This window comes from Astatotilapia calliptera, chromosome 12 (assembly GCF_964374335.1).
Source record: "Astatotilapia calliptera chromosome 12, fAstCal68.1, whole genome shotgun sequence".
Lineage (NCBI taxonomy): Eukaryota > Metazoa > Chordata > Actinopteri > Cichliformes > Cichlidae > Astatotilapia > Astatotilapia calliptera.
This window is the reverse complement of record NC_137433.1, coordinates 29,655,223-29,673,232: the sequence shown is the minus strand read 5'-3', so window position 1 is coordinate 29,673,232 and position 18,010 is coordinate 29,655,223. Positions and strand designations below refer to the sequence as shown.

Here is an 18,010-nt window from a genome sequence, read left to right as displayed (position 1 = left end):
TGGGGTTGAGGTCTGGAGACTGGCTAGGCCACTCCAGGACTTTCAAATGCTTCTTACGGAGCCACTCCTTTGTTGCCCCGGCGGTGTGTTTTGGATCATTGTCATGTTGGCAGACCCAGCCTCGTTTCATCTTCAAAGTTCTCACTGATGGAAGGAGGTTTTGGCTCAAAATCTCACGATACATGGCCCCATTCATTCTGTCCTTAACACGGATCAGTCGTCCTGTCCCCTTGGCAGAAAAACAACCCCATAGCATGATGTTTCCACCCCCATGCTTCACAGTAGGTATGGTGTTCTTGGGATGCAACTCAGTATTCGTCTTCCTCCAAACACGACGAGTTGAGTTTATATCAAAAAGTTCTACTTTGGTTTCATCTGACCACATGACATTCTCCCAATCCTCTGCTGTATCATCCATGTGCTCTCTGGCAAACTTCAGACGGGCCTGGACATGCACTGGCTTCAGCAGCGGAACACGTCTGGCACTGCGGGATTTGATTCCCTGCCGTTGTAGTGTGTTACTGATGGTGACCTTTGTTACTTTGGTCCCAGCTCTCTGCAGGTCATTCACCAGGTCCCCCCGTGTGGTTCTGGGATCTTTGCTCACCGTTCTCATGATCATTTTGACCCCACGGGATGAGATCTTGCGTGGAGCCCCAGATCGAGGGAGATTATCAGTGGTCTTGTATGTCTTCCATTTTCTGATGATTGCTCCCACAGTTGATTTTTTCACACCAAGCTGCTTGCCTATTGTAGATTCACTCTTCCCAGTCTGGTGCAGGTCTACAATACTTTTCCTGGTGTCCTTCGAAAGCTCTTTGGTCTTGGCCATGGCGGAGTTTGGAGTCTGACTGTTTGAGGCTGTGGACAGTGGTAGAGCAAATGAGAGAGAGAAAGATACCGGTGATGGCGGGCCCCCGGTCAGGGCAAGAGTCCCCTGCAGCTGTTGGTGCTGCAGTCGCAGGTGCTCGAGCTTGTCCACGGCTCGAGCACCTGCCTTGTCCACTGAGGCAGGGAACTGGCACGTGTTGGAGGCCATGGACTGCTACAGGAGGTGGAGGGAGTGACCGCGGGTGGCTCATGACTACTGAGTTCGACTGAAAGGAGCCTGCGACACCAGGTGCCGAGGGGGAGCTTTTGTGCCTGGCGACAAGGTTTGGGTGTACTGCCCGGTTTGCAAGAGAGGAGTGCCCCCCAAGCTCTGCAGCCACTGGCAAGGGCCGGCGGAGGTCGCGGAGCGGCTAACAGAAGTGGTGTACCGGGTCCGCATGCCTGGCTGGGGCGCATGGTGGTGTTGCACCAGGACAGACGCTCACCGTACTGACCGCTCGCTCCAGCAGCCGCCGGGGCAGGGGATGCTGGTGGCACCCCATGTTTTAATCCGAGTGACTCTTCCCCCGCCGGTCGAGATCGGTGGTCGGTGTACCGAAAGAAGACACATCGACGTTTGCAGGACTTTGTGTTGGGTAATGGGGTTGTCGGGGACGGCTGACCCCTTAGGTGGGGGCTATGTAGCGGGTCAGGGCTGTTTAGGGTTTTGTTTTGACAGCTATATTCTGTTGTCCAGGCGGCAGCGTTATGTTGCCATGGTTACCATGTGGCGCGCTCTCTCGGCGACTGTGTGTTTTCTGGGAGAGGGAGTGCCTTTTTTTGTTGTTGTTGTTGTTATGCTAGTGCTGCGCCGACCAGTTGGGCTAGCGGCAGTGTTCTCCTGTTGAATGCAAATAAACGTCTGTGCTCCCTGGCTAACACTGCAGAAAGCAAGACCAAACGATACCTCTGTCTCCTCCTTGTCTGAGCTCACCACAGTATGTTAATTTTGCTGACTCATTAATTCTGTGGTCATACCACATCCTTGCAGTTCAAAATATAAAGCGGGGCATCACAGTCAGTTTCAACATTCAACATCTGATCAAACAATTTTGAAGAAATGTCCTGCCTGAGGAATTTCAATGTTTTCTTCTCATGCATGTTTCTCTTCATCATCCAACCAGGTAAGTAATGTCTTCTATTTCATTTTACTTTTAATTTTAAAATAAAACATTTTGTCCATCTTGGAATCGATTAAAATATAATACATCGGTAATGTGTGAAACATATATTGCTGTATTACATATCATACACCATATGACATGTAAAACACACCCTACATATGTATTATAAAGTAGTTCGTTTCACTCAGATGTTGTTTACACATTCCTCTCAATTGTCCCATGAATTTGAATGACAATATTTCATGAAATACAGATGTCTTTAAAGCACAGAATGAAAATTACAATAATCTCAGTTTAGTTTAACAGTCGTGCAAGTACAATGAAGAATTCATCCATGAGAAATATACCTAGTCAAATTTCTCATGATTAAAAAGTGTGCAAGTATATGTGTGTGTTGCTGTTATTGTTTTTGGCGGTAGTGGTGAATGGGGTAAGGTTGTTAATGATATATTTGATCACAACCTTAGAAGCGTTTAGGAGCCCATTTTGCTGACTTGTTAATTTCAGTTGTCAGACCACATCCTTTCAGATTAATATATAAAGCTGAGCGTCACAGTGTCAGTGCATTCAACATCTATGAGAGACAAAAGGCAAAATGTTTTGCCCGAGTAATTTCTGTGTTTTCCTTTCATGCATGCTGTTTTTGACTGCATCATCTGCTGATTTTGTTATGTGACTGTATATTTTTTCTTACTTTAGGTCATGGTTCTGAGATTATTGGAGGGAAAGAAGTCGAGCCACACTCACTGCCTTTCATGGCTCATGTGAGAAGTGAACGATCTGTGTGTGGCGGGATATTAATCGATCCACAATGGGTCCTGACAGCCGCCCACTGCAAAGAGTAGGAACACTTACTTTTCTTAAACTTTCAAATCAAAATATTGCAATATTTATGTTTAACTGACTGTGTGAAAAATAATACATAAAGAGATTTAACAGGAGATCACAAGGAAAAGGTCTGTAAGACATGACTTGATCTGACAGCTTGGCAGATTAATGAAAACAGAAGTTGATTACACTCCAAGAAATGACAGAAAACAATTCTAATCCAGCCTTCAAAATATTCATAAATATGTATAAAAGGTGCCTTTTAAATAACAAACATACAAATAATCCTCTTTAAAGGTATTTTATGTTACCCTTGCTTCAGAATTGGAACAAGAAAATAGACACTAATATGTGTCAGTTTATTTTGTCCAGAATCTTTTCAAGCATCATATAAAATGCTTTATTATAATTATTAATGTAAAACTGCTTAATGATTGGAGAGGATGAATATATAACCTTTACAACACTGGGAAATAAGTTATTGTTCATTTTTTATTTATAGTTTGTCCATTTTATTGCATGTTACAGAGAGACAAAATTGCACTCAGTTAAAGAATAACAGACATCACAGCTACATACACATGAAATATGCAATAGATTTTATAATCTAAAACATTTTTATAATGTTGAAATTTCATTCAGCTGTGGGAAAATATCATGAAATTCATTTAAGGCTCAATAACAGCGCGGGTGAAATTTTCCAAATATAATGAGGCAACTATGATTAATTTATGATTGTTTTACACACTCCTGACCTGTAACCATTTTATATGCGTGAACTGTTTTTGTTTACAGTATGACTATAGTGATACTGGGAGCACACTCCCTCAGGAATGTGGAAGTTGATTCTCGGCAGGTCAGAGAGGTTGAGAAACGATTTCCTCATCCTGGCTATTACAGTCCATTCAAGGGCAATGACCTCATGTTGCTCAAGGTAAGTTGATAATTCACTGATCAATACCAAGTGAAGCAAAACCCAGAAGAACCCAGAAGAAAAATACTGTGATAATTAGATTTTATCTTCAGATAATTTAAATATTTTGTTTCAAACATGTTGTATCTTTTTTATTGTTATTTATTTATCTTCTGTCCCTTGAAGTGGACATAAAGTCTTGTTGGATCACAAAATGACATGATGAAGAAGAGTAATTCAATTCAATTCAGTTTTATTTGTATAGCGCAAAATCACAACAACAGTCGCCTCAAGGCGCTTTGTATTGTAAAGTAGACCCTACAATAATCCATGCAGAGAAAAGTCCAACAATCAAATGACCCCCTTTGGCGACAGTGGGAAGTGATTGCTCATAGTAGGACATTCAGACGTGTCAGGGGATGAAGTGGAGGAGGGCCTGGCATTAGAGCAGGGGTGTCCAAGTCCAGTCTTCGAGAGCTACTGTCCTGCAGCTTTTGGATGCATCCTTGTTCCGACACACCTGAATCAAATGAATGGTTTGTGTTCAGGCCTTTGCCAAACTTGATGGCATGCTGAAGAGGTAATCCAATGATTTTATTCAGCTGTGTTAGAGTAGAGATGCATCTAAAAGCTGCAAGCCAGTAGCTCTTGAGGATTGGAGTTGGACACCCCTGCATTAGAGCAACAAGGTGAAAATTCAGAAGGAGGACATACCAGCTTTTGAGGACCCTGAGAAGGGGCAAAATGATGACAGATAGTGTCCATTGTGGATAAGAAGTATTGTATGAGCTAGGGCTCTGAAGTTCTGGAATTTGGTTTATCAACCACCATACAGGAGACAAGCCTGTGAAGAGAAAAAAATTTTCAGGCTCCTCAAAAGCTGATATGTCCTCTGAGCTTTCACCTTCCTGCTCTGATGTGTGTTCTCCCTTCACCTCAACCCCTGACAGTAGGAAGACTGACTCCCCTTCCGTAGTTTCTTTTTGCTTTTCTCCCTAATGTCTGACTTCTTGAAGTATGGAGATTGGTTGAAAATGTGATGTAAGTCCTGCTGTTCACTACAAAGGAAAATGAATAAGTTTTGTGTGTCTCAGACTCATGTCCTTGACAGAGGACAAAAATTAATTGCTGGGTATTACTAGGAGGAAAAAAGGTAAAAGCAGACTTATTCTCTTTAATGTATTTTTGTGTACGTATAATTAGACTTTTTAATAAGTTACAACACCTATTTTCCATTTACAAAACAAAATACAGCATATAAATAAATGAGTGGGGGTTCAAGACTTTAGCACAGTGCTGCATGAATACTTACGTTATGACCTGCACTGTAAAGGTCAAATATAGACAGTCATTATCAGTATGTAACATGTCCATTTAATTATTGTCCAGCTGAAGGAACCAGTGATGCTCACCAAGACAGTGAAATGTCTCCAGTTGGGCAACACCGTCAAGGAGCCTCCAGCTGGCAGCAAATGTATGGTGGCTGGATGGGGACGAACTGAAAGCAACCAACCATCTGATGTTCTCATGTCTGCCAATGTGACTGTGATCGACAGAGAGACATGCAACTCTTATTATTATTATACTGTTATCACCAGTGACATGATATGTGCTGGTTCAACTGGCAAAAAAAAGGTTGATGTTTGTCGAGTAAGTATATTGAGTGTGTGTGTATTTTTATTAGTTCTCTGAATTAAACAGGCATTCAGCTCAACACTCTTGGCTTTTTCACATCCACAAGTAGTCAAAGAATGACTACCATGTATTTGTTTTTCCTGCAGGGGGATTCAGGAGGGCCACTGTTGTGCGATGGGGTGCTGGTTGGAGCTACTTCTTTTGGAAGGACGTGTGAGAGTAAAGAGAACGTACCGGGAGTCTACGCATTTGTCTCAAACAAACAACTCAGCTGGATCAAAGAAACAATGAAGTCATATGAAATGCCATGAATCCACAGGCATCAATACATATGAGCTAAGCAAGACAAAAATATTTTATGCTTAATCTGTCACTGCTTTCACCATAGAGGATACACATATATGATATCAGCCCCGTCATGGTTAGTACTGTCCACTGCAGAAACATAAAACCAGATCTTCTTTGCAGCCTTTCTCTTGGACAATCATTGTAAAGGTTTGTGGATTATTAAATTTTCCAGAATTGCGTTTTGGCTGCTGTTGCTGTAGAGTCTACATAAATGTGGTTATTTCTGAAAGAATTTCTACAAGAACAGTTCCTAAAATAATTTCTTCTTGCAGTGAAAAATGACCTTTACCCATCTTTTATTGTCTTACTTGTAAAAAGATAATACTTAATACTGTTAACTAGAAAACTGAGTTAAAAAGATTTGTTTATGAAAACCCCCAAGAAACATTTTATATACCTTTTACATTTTCTACTTTCTAATAAAGCTAACAGCATGAACAAAAAAGATTTCTTTCTTTCTCTCTTTTGTTGTTTGTACTGCAATTCTTTCAAAATTGTGTTTTTACACTAACTCTTAAATCTTTAAAAATGTTTGTGACCCAGAGCTAATAGTTTAGTCTTTTATTTTTAGTATTCAAATTTAATAACTTTTAATTTCTTTTAAAGAAACATTTTTGTAATTGTATTTTCAGAAAGCTAATCAGCAGATGCATGATGTGATTATTCTCTGATCTTATTGTTGGATTGTCATTTATGCTTAGAAACATATACTTATATATGCTTAGAGTTATATAATCGATTGCTTATTGATAGGATCTCTGATCCTTAGTAGTCTGTAAAGACTGTGTGCATTCCAGAGCACTCTGGCATACACACACATCTTAAGGTCATGATAGAGGTTGTACCTTCTCTCTGATTTATACTATGGGAGTACACATACTCTGTATCTGTCTAAGTATAAGGGTCCTTTGTTTAGGTGGACCGCTAGACTCCTGGCACCGGCTTTTTAAGGAGCCGTTCACAGGGCCATATCTTGGCACACACACACAAACGTACCTACACGTACACACAGACGGTACGCTTTGTTCACATGTATGCTTGTGTTAGATGGCGTATGTTAATGAAACTACGCATATTCATGTAACCACAATAAAAAGCAATAAAGTGCTACGGGGGAGCTGACTGAGAGTGACCGGGGTTCGAGTGGCAGGAACAGCGCTCGTCTCGGTCATCTCCTTTGTTCACAAGATCACACAAAGAGTTCTGCCTGGTGTCCCATACTTTGCTAGCTGCAGTAGAATTGTCTCTGATTGTTCTAGCAATAGGTTTGTGCTAGTGTAAGAGATTCTTTTATCAAGCACTCAGATGTAATGAAATAACACTCAGACACTTCAGCAGTTTAACGTGCACGGGTGAAACCTCAACAGAGATTCACACCCGTGGAGCAGCTCGCTGCCTTTATTTATACACAGCAGGAAGCATACAAAAAAGGAAATATCATGCTTATCTTGTCAAGCAAGCAGGTGTGATTTCTCAAGAACTTTGTATCCTCCACAAGGTCGTTTCTTACTCTTGGGTGGCGGTTTCCTGCTGCTGACATTTAATAAGAAGGCAAACAGTTTCCGTTATAGAGTAGAGAGCCAGCAGTTAAAATATGCAGCTGTTTGAGTACAAGACAGAAATATAAACACTCTTAGCTGATTATTATATGAATAATAAAACCTTTAAAAGCAAAAATCCTCTGACAGCTAGACAGACCTATCACTTATTAAATTTGGTTCCTGAGCTAGGACAAAAACAAAAGTTCATAGTTAGTAAACCCCTTTTAGACAACAATCACTGTGTTGAATATTTGTGGTTGTACATAAATATAAATGCAATAAATAATAGCAGGAAAGTGATAATTACAGTCTGACTTTGAGGCCTAAGAAAAATGATACTTTTTCTCTGCTTTTCTTCCAAGTTTTCTTCAAAACACATTTACAGTAAAGTATAGAAAGAGAATATTCACTGAAAAAACACAAAACAATCAAACAACACTTACTTGCACAACTAGTTGATACAAAATCTTAAAACATTTAGTTGCACATGTTGAAGGCTTTCCCCTTTCAGTCAGTGACTGTGGCCCATGTAGACACTTTTTTACATGTGCAGCACATCCATGCATGATTTTACAATATACAGATAATAATATTTTATAATATATATTTTATTTCTCTCCTTTCTAAAACATCTGACACTGCTTTTCTGAAAAAAGTACTTTACACTAGTTGCAAATCATGTTATTATGCACATGTTCTCTTGTGAATGTGTGTAAATGGTTGTCTGACTCTCTAAGTTAGCTCTGCAACAGGCTGGTGACCTGTCTAGGGTGTACCCCTCCTCTTGTCTTATGCAAGCCTTAAAGTTGGATAAGTGGAAGAGAATGGAAGGATTGTTTCCTTCAAAAGAAAATTACAGTAATGCCAACAAGAATATGAGAGTATACCAAAGTATGTTGCACTAAACACTGTCATGGTCCTGGGTCTAGTGTCCCAGTGTTTATGTTTTTGAATATTAATATTCTGTGATTTAGTCTTTTGTATTTCTAGCTCCCTTGGTTATTCTTTAGTATTTTGGTGATTTCTAGTCTTTAGGTTTTGTTACTGTGCCTCACCTGTGTTCCTTGTGTTATGTCTAGTCATTCTGGTTTCTATGGTGTTGTTCCTGTGTTAGAGTTTGCTGTTTTGCTTCCTCCCTGCCTCATGTGTGTGATTAATCCCAGCTGTGTTTCCCTCCTGGTCCTCATTCCCTAATTACCCCTCTATGTATTTAGTCCTCCATCTTCCTCTGTCTGTTGCCAGTTCATCTGCTTCTCTTTCCAGGTTTGTATTTCATGTAGTGTTTTGTGTTTAGCTTTCCCAGTTTAGTTTTTGTTAGTCTCCTTCTTGTCTTTGGTTTGTCATGTTTTGTTCTGCTTTTTCAAGCAGAACAAGTAACAACACTGGGAACAGTAAAGAAAAACAACAAACAAACAAAAAAACACATAGTGTTTTCAATGAGAGAAACGTTTCATCACTCATCCAAGTGACTTCTTCGGTCTCAGTTTACTGCAGGTTTCCCCAACCTTATAAACACTACCTTTCCATAATGACTGAAACTAGCACCACTGAATGAGCAATGCGCTGGGATTTCAGTTCCTTGATCATTAATAGGCAAATTGTCATGAACATTGATCCAAGCACACTAATCAAAGATCAGTGATCAATGGCCATTAGTACCATTCATAGAGAGTTGAATTCCTGCCTGTCCAGGATATGTATGTCCTCATCGTTGAAAGAGTGGCCACTAGCCTGTAGGTGTGAATAGACTACGGAGACCTGAGGTGATGAGTTAGCTCTTCTGTGTTCTGCCATCCGCTTCGGTTGTTTGGTTTTTAACAGCGTACACTACATTACTCTGATTGTGTCGAGGGACCCGATCCTTTGGGTGAACCAATTTTTGGTGCAGCGTGTTTTGGGATTTAAAAGAAACAGAGACGCAGTGTTTAGAAAAACTGTGTCTCAACTGTTCCAATACTCCTGACACATTAAGGATCTATAGGTGTTCACTTAGGCAGCAGTCGTCCTTCTCTCCTGGATCGCCTGGAGAAAAGTTAGTGAAGCCCCAGCTCTAAGCAGTTACGTTATTTCCTCATGAGTACCCCACTGATCTGCCTGTTTTGTGGTTTATCCAGGTTTTGGAGTGGAACAATTGTGGAATTGTGTGTTTTGTTTGAAGAGTTTCAGTCAGGTTTCAGAGCTCATCACAGCACAGAAACAGCTTTAGTGAAGGTCACAAATGATCTTCTTATGGCCTCTGACAGTGGACTCATCTCTGTGCTTGTCCTGCTAGACCTTAGTGCAGCATTCGATACTGTCGACCATAATATCCTATTAGAGCGATTAGAACATGCTGTAGGTATTACAGGACTGCACTGCAGTGGTTTGTATCATATCTATCTAATAGACTCCAGTTTGTTCATGTAAATGGAGAGTCCTCTTCACACACTGAGGTTAATTATGGAGTTCCACAGGGTTCAGTGCTAGGACCAATTCTGTTTACATTTTACATGCTTCCCTTAGGCAGTATCATTAGAAGACATAGCATACATTTTCACTGCTATGCTGATGACACCCAGCTCTATCTGTCCATGAAGCCAGATAACACACACCAATTAGTTAAACTGCAGGAATGTCTTAAAGACATAAAGACCTGGATGGCCGCTAACTTTCTGCTTCTTAATTCAGATAAAACTGAGGTTATTGTACTCGGCCCTGAAAAGCCTAGAAATATGGTATCTAACCAGATTCTTACTCTGGATGGCATTACCTTGGCCTTCAGTAACGCTGTGAGGAACCTTGGAGTCATTTTTGACCAGGACATGTCCTTCAATGCACATATTAAACAAATATGTAAGACTGCGTTCTTCCATTTGCGCAACATCTCTAAAATTAGAAATATCCTGTCTCAGAGTGACGCTGAAAAACTAGTTCATGCATTTATTACTTCCAGGCTGGACTACTGTAATTCATTATTATCAGGATGTCCAAAAAACTCACTGAAAAGCCTTCAGCTAATCCAAAATGCTGCAGCAAGAGTACTGACAGGGACTAGAAAGAGAGAGCATATTTCTCCTGTTTTGGCTTCCCTTCATTGACTTCCTGTTAAATCCAGAATTGAATTCAAAATCCTGCTCCTCACATACAAGGTCTTAAATAATCAGGCCCCATCTTATCTCAATGACCTTGTAGTACCATATCACCCAATTAGAGCACTTCGCTCTTGCTCTGCAGGCCTACTTGTTGTTCCTAGAGTATTTAAAAGTAGAATGGGAGGGAGAGCCTTCAGTTTTCAGGCCCCTCTTCTGTGGAACCAGCTTCCAGTTTGGATTTGGGAGACAGACACTATCTCTACTTTTAAGATTAGGCTTAAAACTTTCCTTTTTGCTAAAGCATATAGTTAGGGCTGGACCAGGTGACCCTGAATCCTCCCTTAGTTATGCTGCAATAGACATAGGCTGCCGGGGGATTCCCATGATGCATTGAGTTTTTCCTTTCCAGTCACCTTTCTCACTCACTATGTATTAACAGACCTCTCTGCATTGAATCATATCTGTTATTAACCTCTGTCTCTCTTCCACAGCATGTCTTTTATCCTGTCTTCCTTCTCTCACCCCAACCGGTCGCAGCAGATGGCCGCCCCTCCCTGAGCCTGGTTCTGCCGGAGGTTTCTTCCTGTTAAAAGGGAGTTTTTCCTTCCCACTGTTGCCAAAGTGCTTGCTCATAGGGGGTCATATGATTGTTGGGTTTTTTTTCCTCTGTATCTATGAAGCGCCTTGAGGCGACTTATGTTGTGATTTGGCGCTATATAAATAAAATTGAATTGAATTGAATTGAATTGAATTGTTGGACTGCTTACCTGTCACAGATCACGAGCACAGAGTAGGAGTCGTAAACTTCAAGCAGCAGCTTTATTTGTTGAAAAAAAAGATACTTCATAAAACAAACTTTCAAAAAACAAACCAAAACCCCGAACAGGGAAACACAGAATTAAACACTAGGAAACGAGGAGCATGGAACATACTGGCATACAAATGCTACAATTATTACTATTATGATTTGTTTCCACGGTGCTGTCAGACAACATGGATGTTCTTTTTAAAATGAAAAAGAACCTGGAACCTGCATTGGTTCCAGGTTCTTTTTTTGCAGATATTATGTATTATTCCTACAAATCTAATTGTTTTTTCCATATTAAATTATTATCTTCAATTTCATAGGATTTAAGAAACGTACAGTAATTGGAACACTTTCAAAACAAAACTATCATTCTGTTTTTAACTACTAAGTGCCATATGTGAGTCAGAGAGAATGAATTTTACAGAGAACTGTAGAAGTAAGGTTAGATTTACTGTCAGAGGATGAGATAAAGCAGTGCCAGATATTAGAGCAGGAAGGTCAGATCTCAGAAAGCATACCAAAATTTGAGGAACCTGAGTGGACCACACCCACCATTATCGATTATGGATGAACAACTATGTGTAAGATAGTTTTTCCATTACAATGTGTTGAAGCCACCTTACTTCACCCTATCACGTGACCCATTGAGCCACCTGACCCATGATGTGAGTAGGAATTGAGACACCTGGGAAGGGATCTCATGACAGCATTGCAGGTGGCAGACAGATGGTGTCGTAAGCCACCTCCTCTGTTCATAGACAGTTGTTCACAGTGGACATAGATGACTTCTTACATTCTTCTTTCAGAGGTCAGCACTCCTTGCAGTAGTTGTGTTGGGGAGTTTTGTCCTCGATGAACCAATTTTTGTCTGAAGGCGTGGCTGGGTCTGAAGAGCACTGAGATGTTGTGTTTGGAGAAATTGGGGAGCCCATGGCACATCCATGTTTTTGTTTGTAGAAATCCTCATTGCATTTAAAAATTTCAATAAGAAGGGCTTATTAGAAGCAAGTGGACATGATTTATTGATATAAAGAATTCAAATAGAGGTTTTTGGTGGTTAGATTATGATGGCCCACAAAATCTCAGCAGTGATATGGATTACAGCAGGAACCCCCGACCCCCGCAGCCTAGTAGTAATGGGATGTCCGGCTCTTTTTAGAGAACCGGCTCTTTCGGCTCGCCTCACTAAAAAGAACCGGCTCTTTTGGCTCCGAACTGGCTCTTCAGGTTGTTTTGTTGCTTTAACTAATTTATTATTAACAATAATATAAAATTATGCACAAAAGGAATTACTAATGTAAAAAAAAGTGGTTTTATTTATATATGTTTATATATAAATATATGCTGTGGCCCCTAGAGACAAAACACGTACAAACTCCAAAAAGCACATACAAACTCCAAAACACATTTCTAGGATGAACTGAACTTCCAAAACAGAGCTACCTAGATCACCTAAATGACACAATTAAAAGCATGAAAGCATATGTGTATTGTTTGTGTTTTTATACACAAGCATTCATATATAGTCAAATAATTTAAAAAAAAAAGTTAATTTACCTGTTATTACCACACACCAAATCCGGTCGTTGGTACTTGCTGGCTTGTGTAGCCACTAGGTAACAAAAGCTCAACACTGCGCCTAGCATCCTGGAGCACTTCTGTTGTCTTTTGTATGTGTTTTGAGTTTTTATGTGCTTCTGAGTTTTTACGTGTTTTGGAGTTTTTACGTATTTTTACGTGATTTGAAGTTTGTATGTGCTTTGTCTGTAGGGGCCACCGTAAATATACTTTTATTTATTCACTCAACATAAAATGTAATAAATAAATCATATAATACAAAAAATCAACTATTCACATTTCAACTTTTAGCTATTTAAATTTTCAGCTTTTTCCTTTTACAAATTTAAAGTGAAACAACACAAAACACTGCAAACCACAACACAATTAAATATAAATTATAATATGAAAACAAAAAGAAGATGCATATTCTCTGTCATATGGACCTGCATGAATAAACTTTCTGAATCCTTTAGCATCTGCAACTGAATAGTTGTGGATGATTACTATACCTTTCTAATGTGACGTTGTTATCCCTGGCTCTTTCTCTGTCTCTCCCTCCTGCTCTGTTCCTGTGCTACTGAGTGTAACCAGTGTTGCCAACTCCTCAGTAAGAAAAATCGCTATTGGCTGTCCTAAAAGTCGCTTGAAGTCGCTAAATGACATCATCGCCTAATTTGCATAATTGGTCATGCTAATATAATTGTAACCTACGTTGTTGGAGAGAGAAATAACATCGTGGAAGAGACATAAAGTGAGTAAAAAACGTCCTAAATGCATTTAGAATTTATTTAGAACTACAAATTAAATTTATTTTAGCAATTATTGTTTTTTGTAATGTCACAATTCCAACCCTGCTCCTTTATTCGGGCTCGGACCGGCAAAAGTGACCCGAAATAGGCACTCTGGTGGAGTTACTTTGTGTGTGTGTGTGTGTGTTTATAAGTAGTTTTAAACTTGATCCACAAAACAACATAACAGTAAAAGAAGAACTGACTGCGTTACAGTCAGTGCGGGAGCAGCGGCTTTGCTCATGCGCGATTCATTTGCAGTTTGGACGCATAGGGGTGAACATCTCCTGCCCTGATAGCAGCTGGGGGAGGACTATCCTCCGCCTGTGAGCGCTTTGGCACGGGCGAGGTGCCCACAGCAGCACCCGCTGCTTGTTGAGAGTAAAAGCGATACGCGCTTTCACGTCAAAAAGTTGTCATAAATAAGTCTCCAATAACACCAGAAAAAGTCGCCAGATTTGTTGCTAGTCGCTTTTTAGAAAAAAAGTCGCTAAGGGGGTCTGAAAATTCGCTAAATATAGCGACAAAGTCGCTAAGTTGGCAACACTGAGTGTAACTACCGCCCCTCCCCCCTCTTCCCAGCGTAAAGCACAAGGCTCGCATGCTGAGTGAAGCGGAAAAAAGTGTGAGAGAGAGGCAGTGTTGCCAATTTAGCGACTTTGTCGCTATATTTAGCGAGTTTTCAGACCCCCTTAGCGACTTTTTTTCTAAAAAGCGACTATCAACAAATCTGGCGACTTTTTCTGGTGTTCTTGGAGACTTATTTATGACAACTTTTTGACGTGAAAGCGCGTATCGCTTTTACTCTCAACAAGCAGCAGGTGCTGTAACGCAGTCAGTTCTTCTTTTACTCTTTTACTCTTATGTTCTTTTGTGGATCACAAGGTTTAAAACTACTTATAAACACACACACACAAAGTAACTCCACCAGAGTGCCTATTTTGGGTCACTTTTGCCGGTCCAAGCCCGGGTAAAGGAGCAGGGTTGGAATTATGACATTAAAAAAAAACAATAATTGCTAAAAGAAATTTAACTTGTAGTTCTAAATAAACTCTAAATGCATTTAGGACGTTTTTTACTCACTTTATGTCTCTTCCACGATGTTATTTCTCTCTCCAACAACGTAGGTTACAATTAGATTAGCATGACCAATTATGCAAATTAGGTGATGACGTCATTTAGCGACTTTTAGGACAACCAATAGCGATTTTCCTTACTGAGGAGTTGGCAACACTGGAGAGAGGGGAGAGAAAGAAAAAAAAACCACGGCTCGCGATAAGGAGCTGGCTCGCGTCTTTCACGTCAAAGACCCGGCTCTAAGAGCCATTTCGTTCGCGGCCGACCCATCACTAATGAGAAATACACCTAGTCAAATTTCTCACGATCAAAAAATGGATAAGTGTGCGTGCGTGTTGCTGTAGTTATTATTGTTGTTGGTGGTGAATGGGGTAAGCTTGTTAATGATATATTTAATCACAAGTGTTTGGGTGTTTATTTTGCTGACTTGTTAATTTCAGTTGTCAGACCACATCCTTTCAGCTCTCTATATAAAGCTGAGCGTCACAGTTTCAGTGCATACAGCATCTATGAGAGACAAAATGCAAAATGTTCTGCCTGAGTAATTTCAGTGTTTTAATTCCATGCATGCTCCTCTTGATCATCCAGCCAGGTGATTAATGATTTGTATTGAACTTTAATTAGATAATTAGATAATTTTCTCATGCATTTAAATAAGCAGAATGCATAGTCACATTATTGATATCTTTCAGCATTACAAAAGCAGCTGGTGAAGGATGTTTGTTACATGAATCTGTTTTCAGCTTCATCGTCTGCTGACTTTATGTGATGGATATTTCCTTTTTTTCTAGGTCATGGGTCCAAAATTATTGAAGGGAAAGAAGTCAAGCCACACTCGTTGCCTTTCATGGCCCATGTGGAAAGCAAAAAATCTTTCTGTGGAGGGACGTTAATCCATCCACAATGGGTCCTGACAGCTGCACACTGCACCAAGTAGGAACATGAGGACTTACACACACACACACACACACACACACACACACACACAAAGAAGTATATGGTTCTATATATACATATCACAAATTCTTTATTTTCTTACCATAGATAGAAATATAGCAATCAAATTGGCATCATACATACTGTATGTGATTTTTATAGACAGGCCTGTAAGTCTGTAAGACACAAGTAGATTTGTCTGCATTGTCTGCAAATATTGATGTTGGTCATAATTCAAGAAATGAGAAAAAGATTAAATGTTTATTTAAAACAGAATAATCATGTTACAAACAAGAAGTGTGTGGTAAACACTGTCACTGAAAGAGAAATTGCACTCTGAAATTTTCATAACTGCAACATTAATATTGTTAAAATTCAGCTGGAGGAAAACTCCATGCAGTCTCTATAATAGCCATAAACCAAATATATATAATAACACACATTTACTATGATATTTTGATAATTGTTTTATTTAAAAAGGTTAATCTGACCTATTAACCTTTTATATAATTGAAATTTCACTAATATTTTTTTTCTTCCACAGTATGAGTAAGGTGACCCTGGGAGCACACTCAATCAGGAAAAAAGAAAAAGATTCTAAGCAGGTCCAAACGGTTGATAAACGTTTTCCTCATCCTAACTATTACAAGGCAATCAAGGGCAATGACCTCATGTTGCTCAAGGTAAAGTGATAATTCATTGTCCAAAAGCAAGTGAAAGAGAGATGCAATAATGTGAACAAGTTTGTTTGCAATCTTATATGATTTATTTCTGTGCATGTATGGACATATTTCAATAAATCACTGTGCCTGTTTTGGATTTTCCAAGCAAAATACAAATAAATGAGTGGTGTGTCAAGACTTTAGCACGTGCTGCCTATAGAGTAAATACTAAAATTCAAGGCCAGCTCTCTGTATGTAATGTAGTCATTATCAACATGTAATCTTCCTTTTTATATATATATTTTTTTCAGTTGAAGAAACCAGTAAAGCAAACCAAGACAGTAAAATGTCTAAAGTTAGCCAAAACTGTCAAGGACCCTCCAGCTGGAAGCAAGTGTCTGGTTGCTGGATGGGGAGAAACTGAAAACAAGAAAACATCAGATGTTCTCCTGTCTGTCAATGTGACTGTGGTTGGTAGACGGACATGCAACTCTCGTGATTATTACAACCACAACCCAGTTATCACCAGTGACATGATATGTGCTGGTTCAAATGGTAAAAAAAAGGCTGATACCTGTCAAGTAAGTATATAGAAAGTATGTAAGGAAGTAAATATCCATCCAACTCAACACCCTTTTGACATTGTGACACCTGTAAGTTAGTCAAAGAAAGACTAATATATTTGTTCTTTTGCCAGGGGGATTCAGGAGGACCACTCGTGTGCAATGGAGTGCTGGTTGGAGTCACTTCTTTCGGAGAAGGTTGTGGTATCATTAAAAAACCTGGAGTCTACTCGTTTCTCTCAGAGAAACAACTCAAGTGGATCAAAAAAACAATGCAATCTTTAGAAATCTTATGAACCCACAGGTGTCAATCCATACAAGCTGAGCAAGAAGCAAATCTTTTCTTTGATAATAAATGTCCATGCCTTTAATGTAGACTGCTTACATGACCATTAGCCATTTTATCATTTCATATTCACATTATTTTCTGATATTTCAGTTTCTGTTAGCTTGATGAATTTTTTTGAGCATGCTCTTTTTTGTTGATTTTTCATTCCATCTATCCCTGCTTAAAACCCCTCATAGGATATTTTTTATAAACATTCTACTATATAATAAATCTTTCATTGTTTGTAACTCTTTCCAAGTGTCATTTTGTTTTTACTCTGACACCTTCTACCATCAAAGCTTGATATTTCAGTCCTTTGGTTTTAGTGTTCAAATTAAATAACTATAATGACTAAGAAAAGACAAATAAGACAATTAATGTAATGTCAACACAGAGAATATTAACTTGCAAAACATAGAAAGAAAAAAATGTGATTAAGCTCTCACTCAGAGCAGACCACAACAGACAAATGCTAAGTCTCTATATAGAGACTTAGACTATGACTTACTCAGTGTGCACATTTTCAGAGGACATGCCAGCACTATGTTCATAATCTCAGTATATGCCCCAACACTCTTTCAATTATCATTTCTTACCTCCAGAAATCCTGTTTCATTTTGATTCAACTGGTCCTCTTTTTACCTGAATAACACACGTAGTTTTTACTCATTATGATACATTTGACCACAAGTGTTAAATTAAAAGAAAAGAAAAGAAAAGAAAAAGCATGCAATTTTGCATGCCAAACAATAGACCACTTGTAATTAACGGGGGCCGAATCCCGCGGGATACCTACCGGGCAACCAGTCTAACCGGGTCCACTCCCGCGTCCAGGAATGGGTGGCTTGCCAAAGTTGACCTTCGCACTCTCTTACTAGGATCAAATTGGTAACTTTAAGACCGTAACTGTGGCGTCCAACGTCTGCTGACCTATTGTAAAATTTATTATACTTCCACG

The 18,010-nt window shown here is 39.5% G+C and overlaps 2 protein-coding genes across 4 annotated transcripts; both read left to right on the top strand.

Annotated features, from left to right (window-relative positions):
- The first annotated feature begins 1,845 nt into the window (after positions 1 to 1,845).
- Positions 1,846 to 6,163, top strand: LOC113033753 (granzyme K-like). Its single transcript, XM_080309358.1, has 5 exons — positions 1,846 to 1,994; positions 2,694 to 2,835; positions 3,618 to 3,756; positions 5,125 to 5,385; positions 5,517 to 6,163. Exons 1-5 carry the CDS (start codon positions 1,931 to 1,933, stop codon positions 5,679 to 5,681), a joined length of 771 nt encoding a protein of 256 aa, XP_080165484.1. The 5' UTR covers positions 1,846 to 1,930; the 3' UTR covers positions 5,682 to 6,163.
- A 5,596-nt stretch (positions 6,164 to 11,759) lies between these two features.
- On the top strand, positions 11,760 to 17,305 carry LOC113033751 (granzyme A-like). Of its 3 annotated transcripts, none has more exons than XM_080309357.1 (5): positions 11,760 to 11,803; positions 15,355 to 15,496; positions 16,044 to 16,182; positions 16,473 to 16,742; positions 16,859 to 17,305. In XM_080309357.1, exons 2-5 carry the CDS (start codon positions 15,411 to 15,413, stop codon positions 17,018 to 17,020), a joined length of 657 nt encoding a protein of 218 aa, XP_080165483.1. In that variant the 5' UTR covers positions 11,760 to 11,803; positions 15,355 to 15,410; the 3' UTR covers positions 17,021 to 17,305. The 3 variants fall into 3 exon arrangements, with proteins under 3 accessions (XP_080165483.1, XP_080165482.1, XP_026043615.1); XM_080309356.1 differs by lacking the exon at positions 11,760 to 11,803 and adding an exon at positions 11,823 to 11,946; XM_026187830.2 differs by lacking the exon at positions 11,760 to 11,803 and adding an exon at positions 14,975 to 15,155.
- Positions 17,306 to 18,010: the final 705 nt, after the last annotated feature.

Bases quoted from the DNA above. Each gene is read 5' to 3' on its own strand.
- LOC113033751 (XM_026187830.2), top strand. From the start codon at position 15,092: ATGTTCTGCCTGAGTAATTTCAGTGTTTTAATTCCATGCATGCTCCTC. The intron at 15,497-16,043 runs GTAGGAACATGA...TTTCTTCCACAG, and splicing joins ACAGCTGCACACTGCACCAA to TATGAGTAAGGTGACCCTGG. The intron at 16,183-16,472 runs GTAAAGTGATAA...TATTTTTTTCAG, and splicing joins ATGACCTCATGTTGCTCAAG to TTGAAGAAACCAGTAAAGCA.
- LOC113033753 (XM_080309358.1), top strand. From the start codon at position 1,931: ATGTCCTGCCTGAGGAATTTCAATGTTTTCTTCTCATGCATGTTTCTC. The intron at 3,757-5,124 runs GTAAGTTGATAA...ATTATTGTCCAG, and splicing joins ATGACCTCATGTTGCTCAAG to CTGAAGGAACCAGTGATGCT. The intron at 5,386-5,516 runs GTAAGTATATTG...TTTTTCCTGCAG, and splicing joins AAAAGGTTGATGTTTGTCGA to GGGGATTCAGGAGGGCCACT.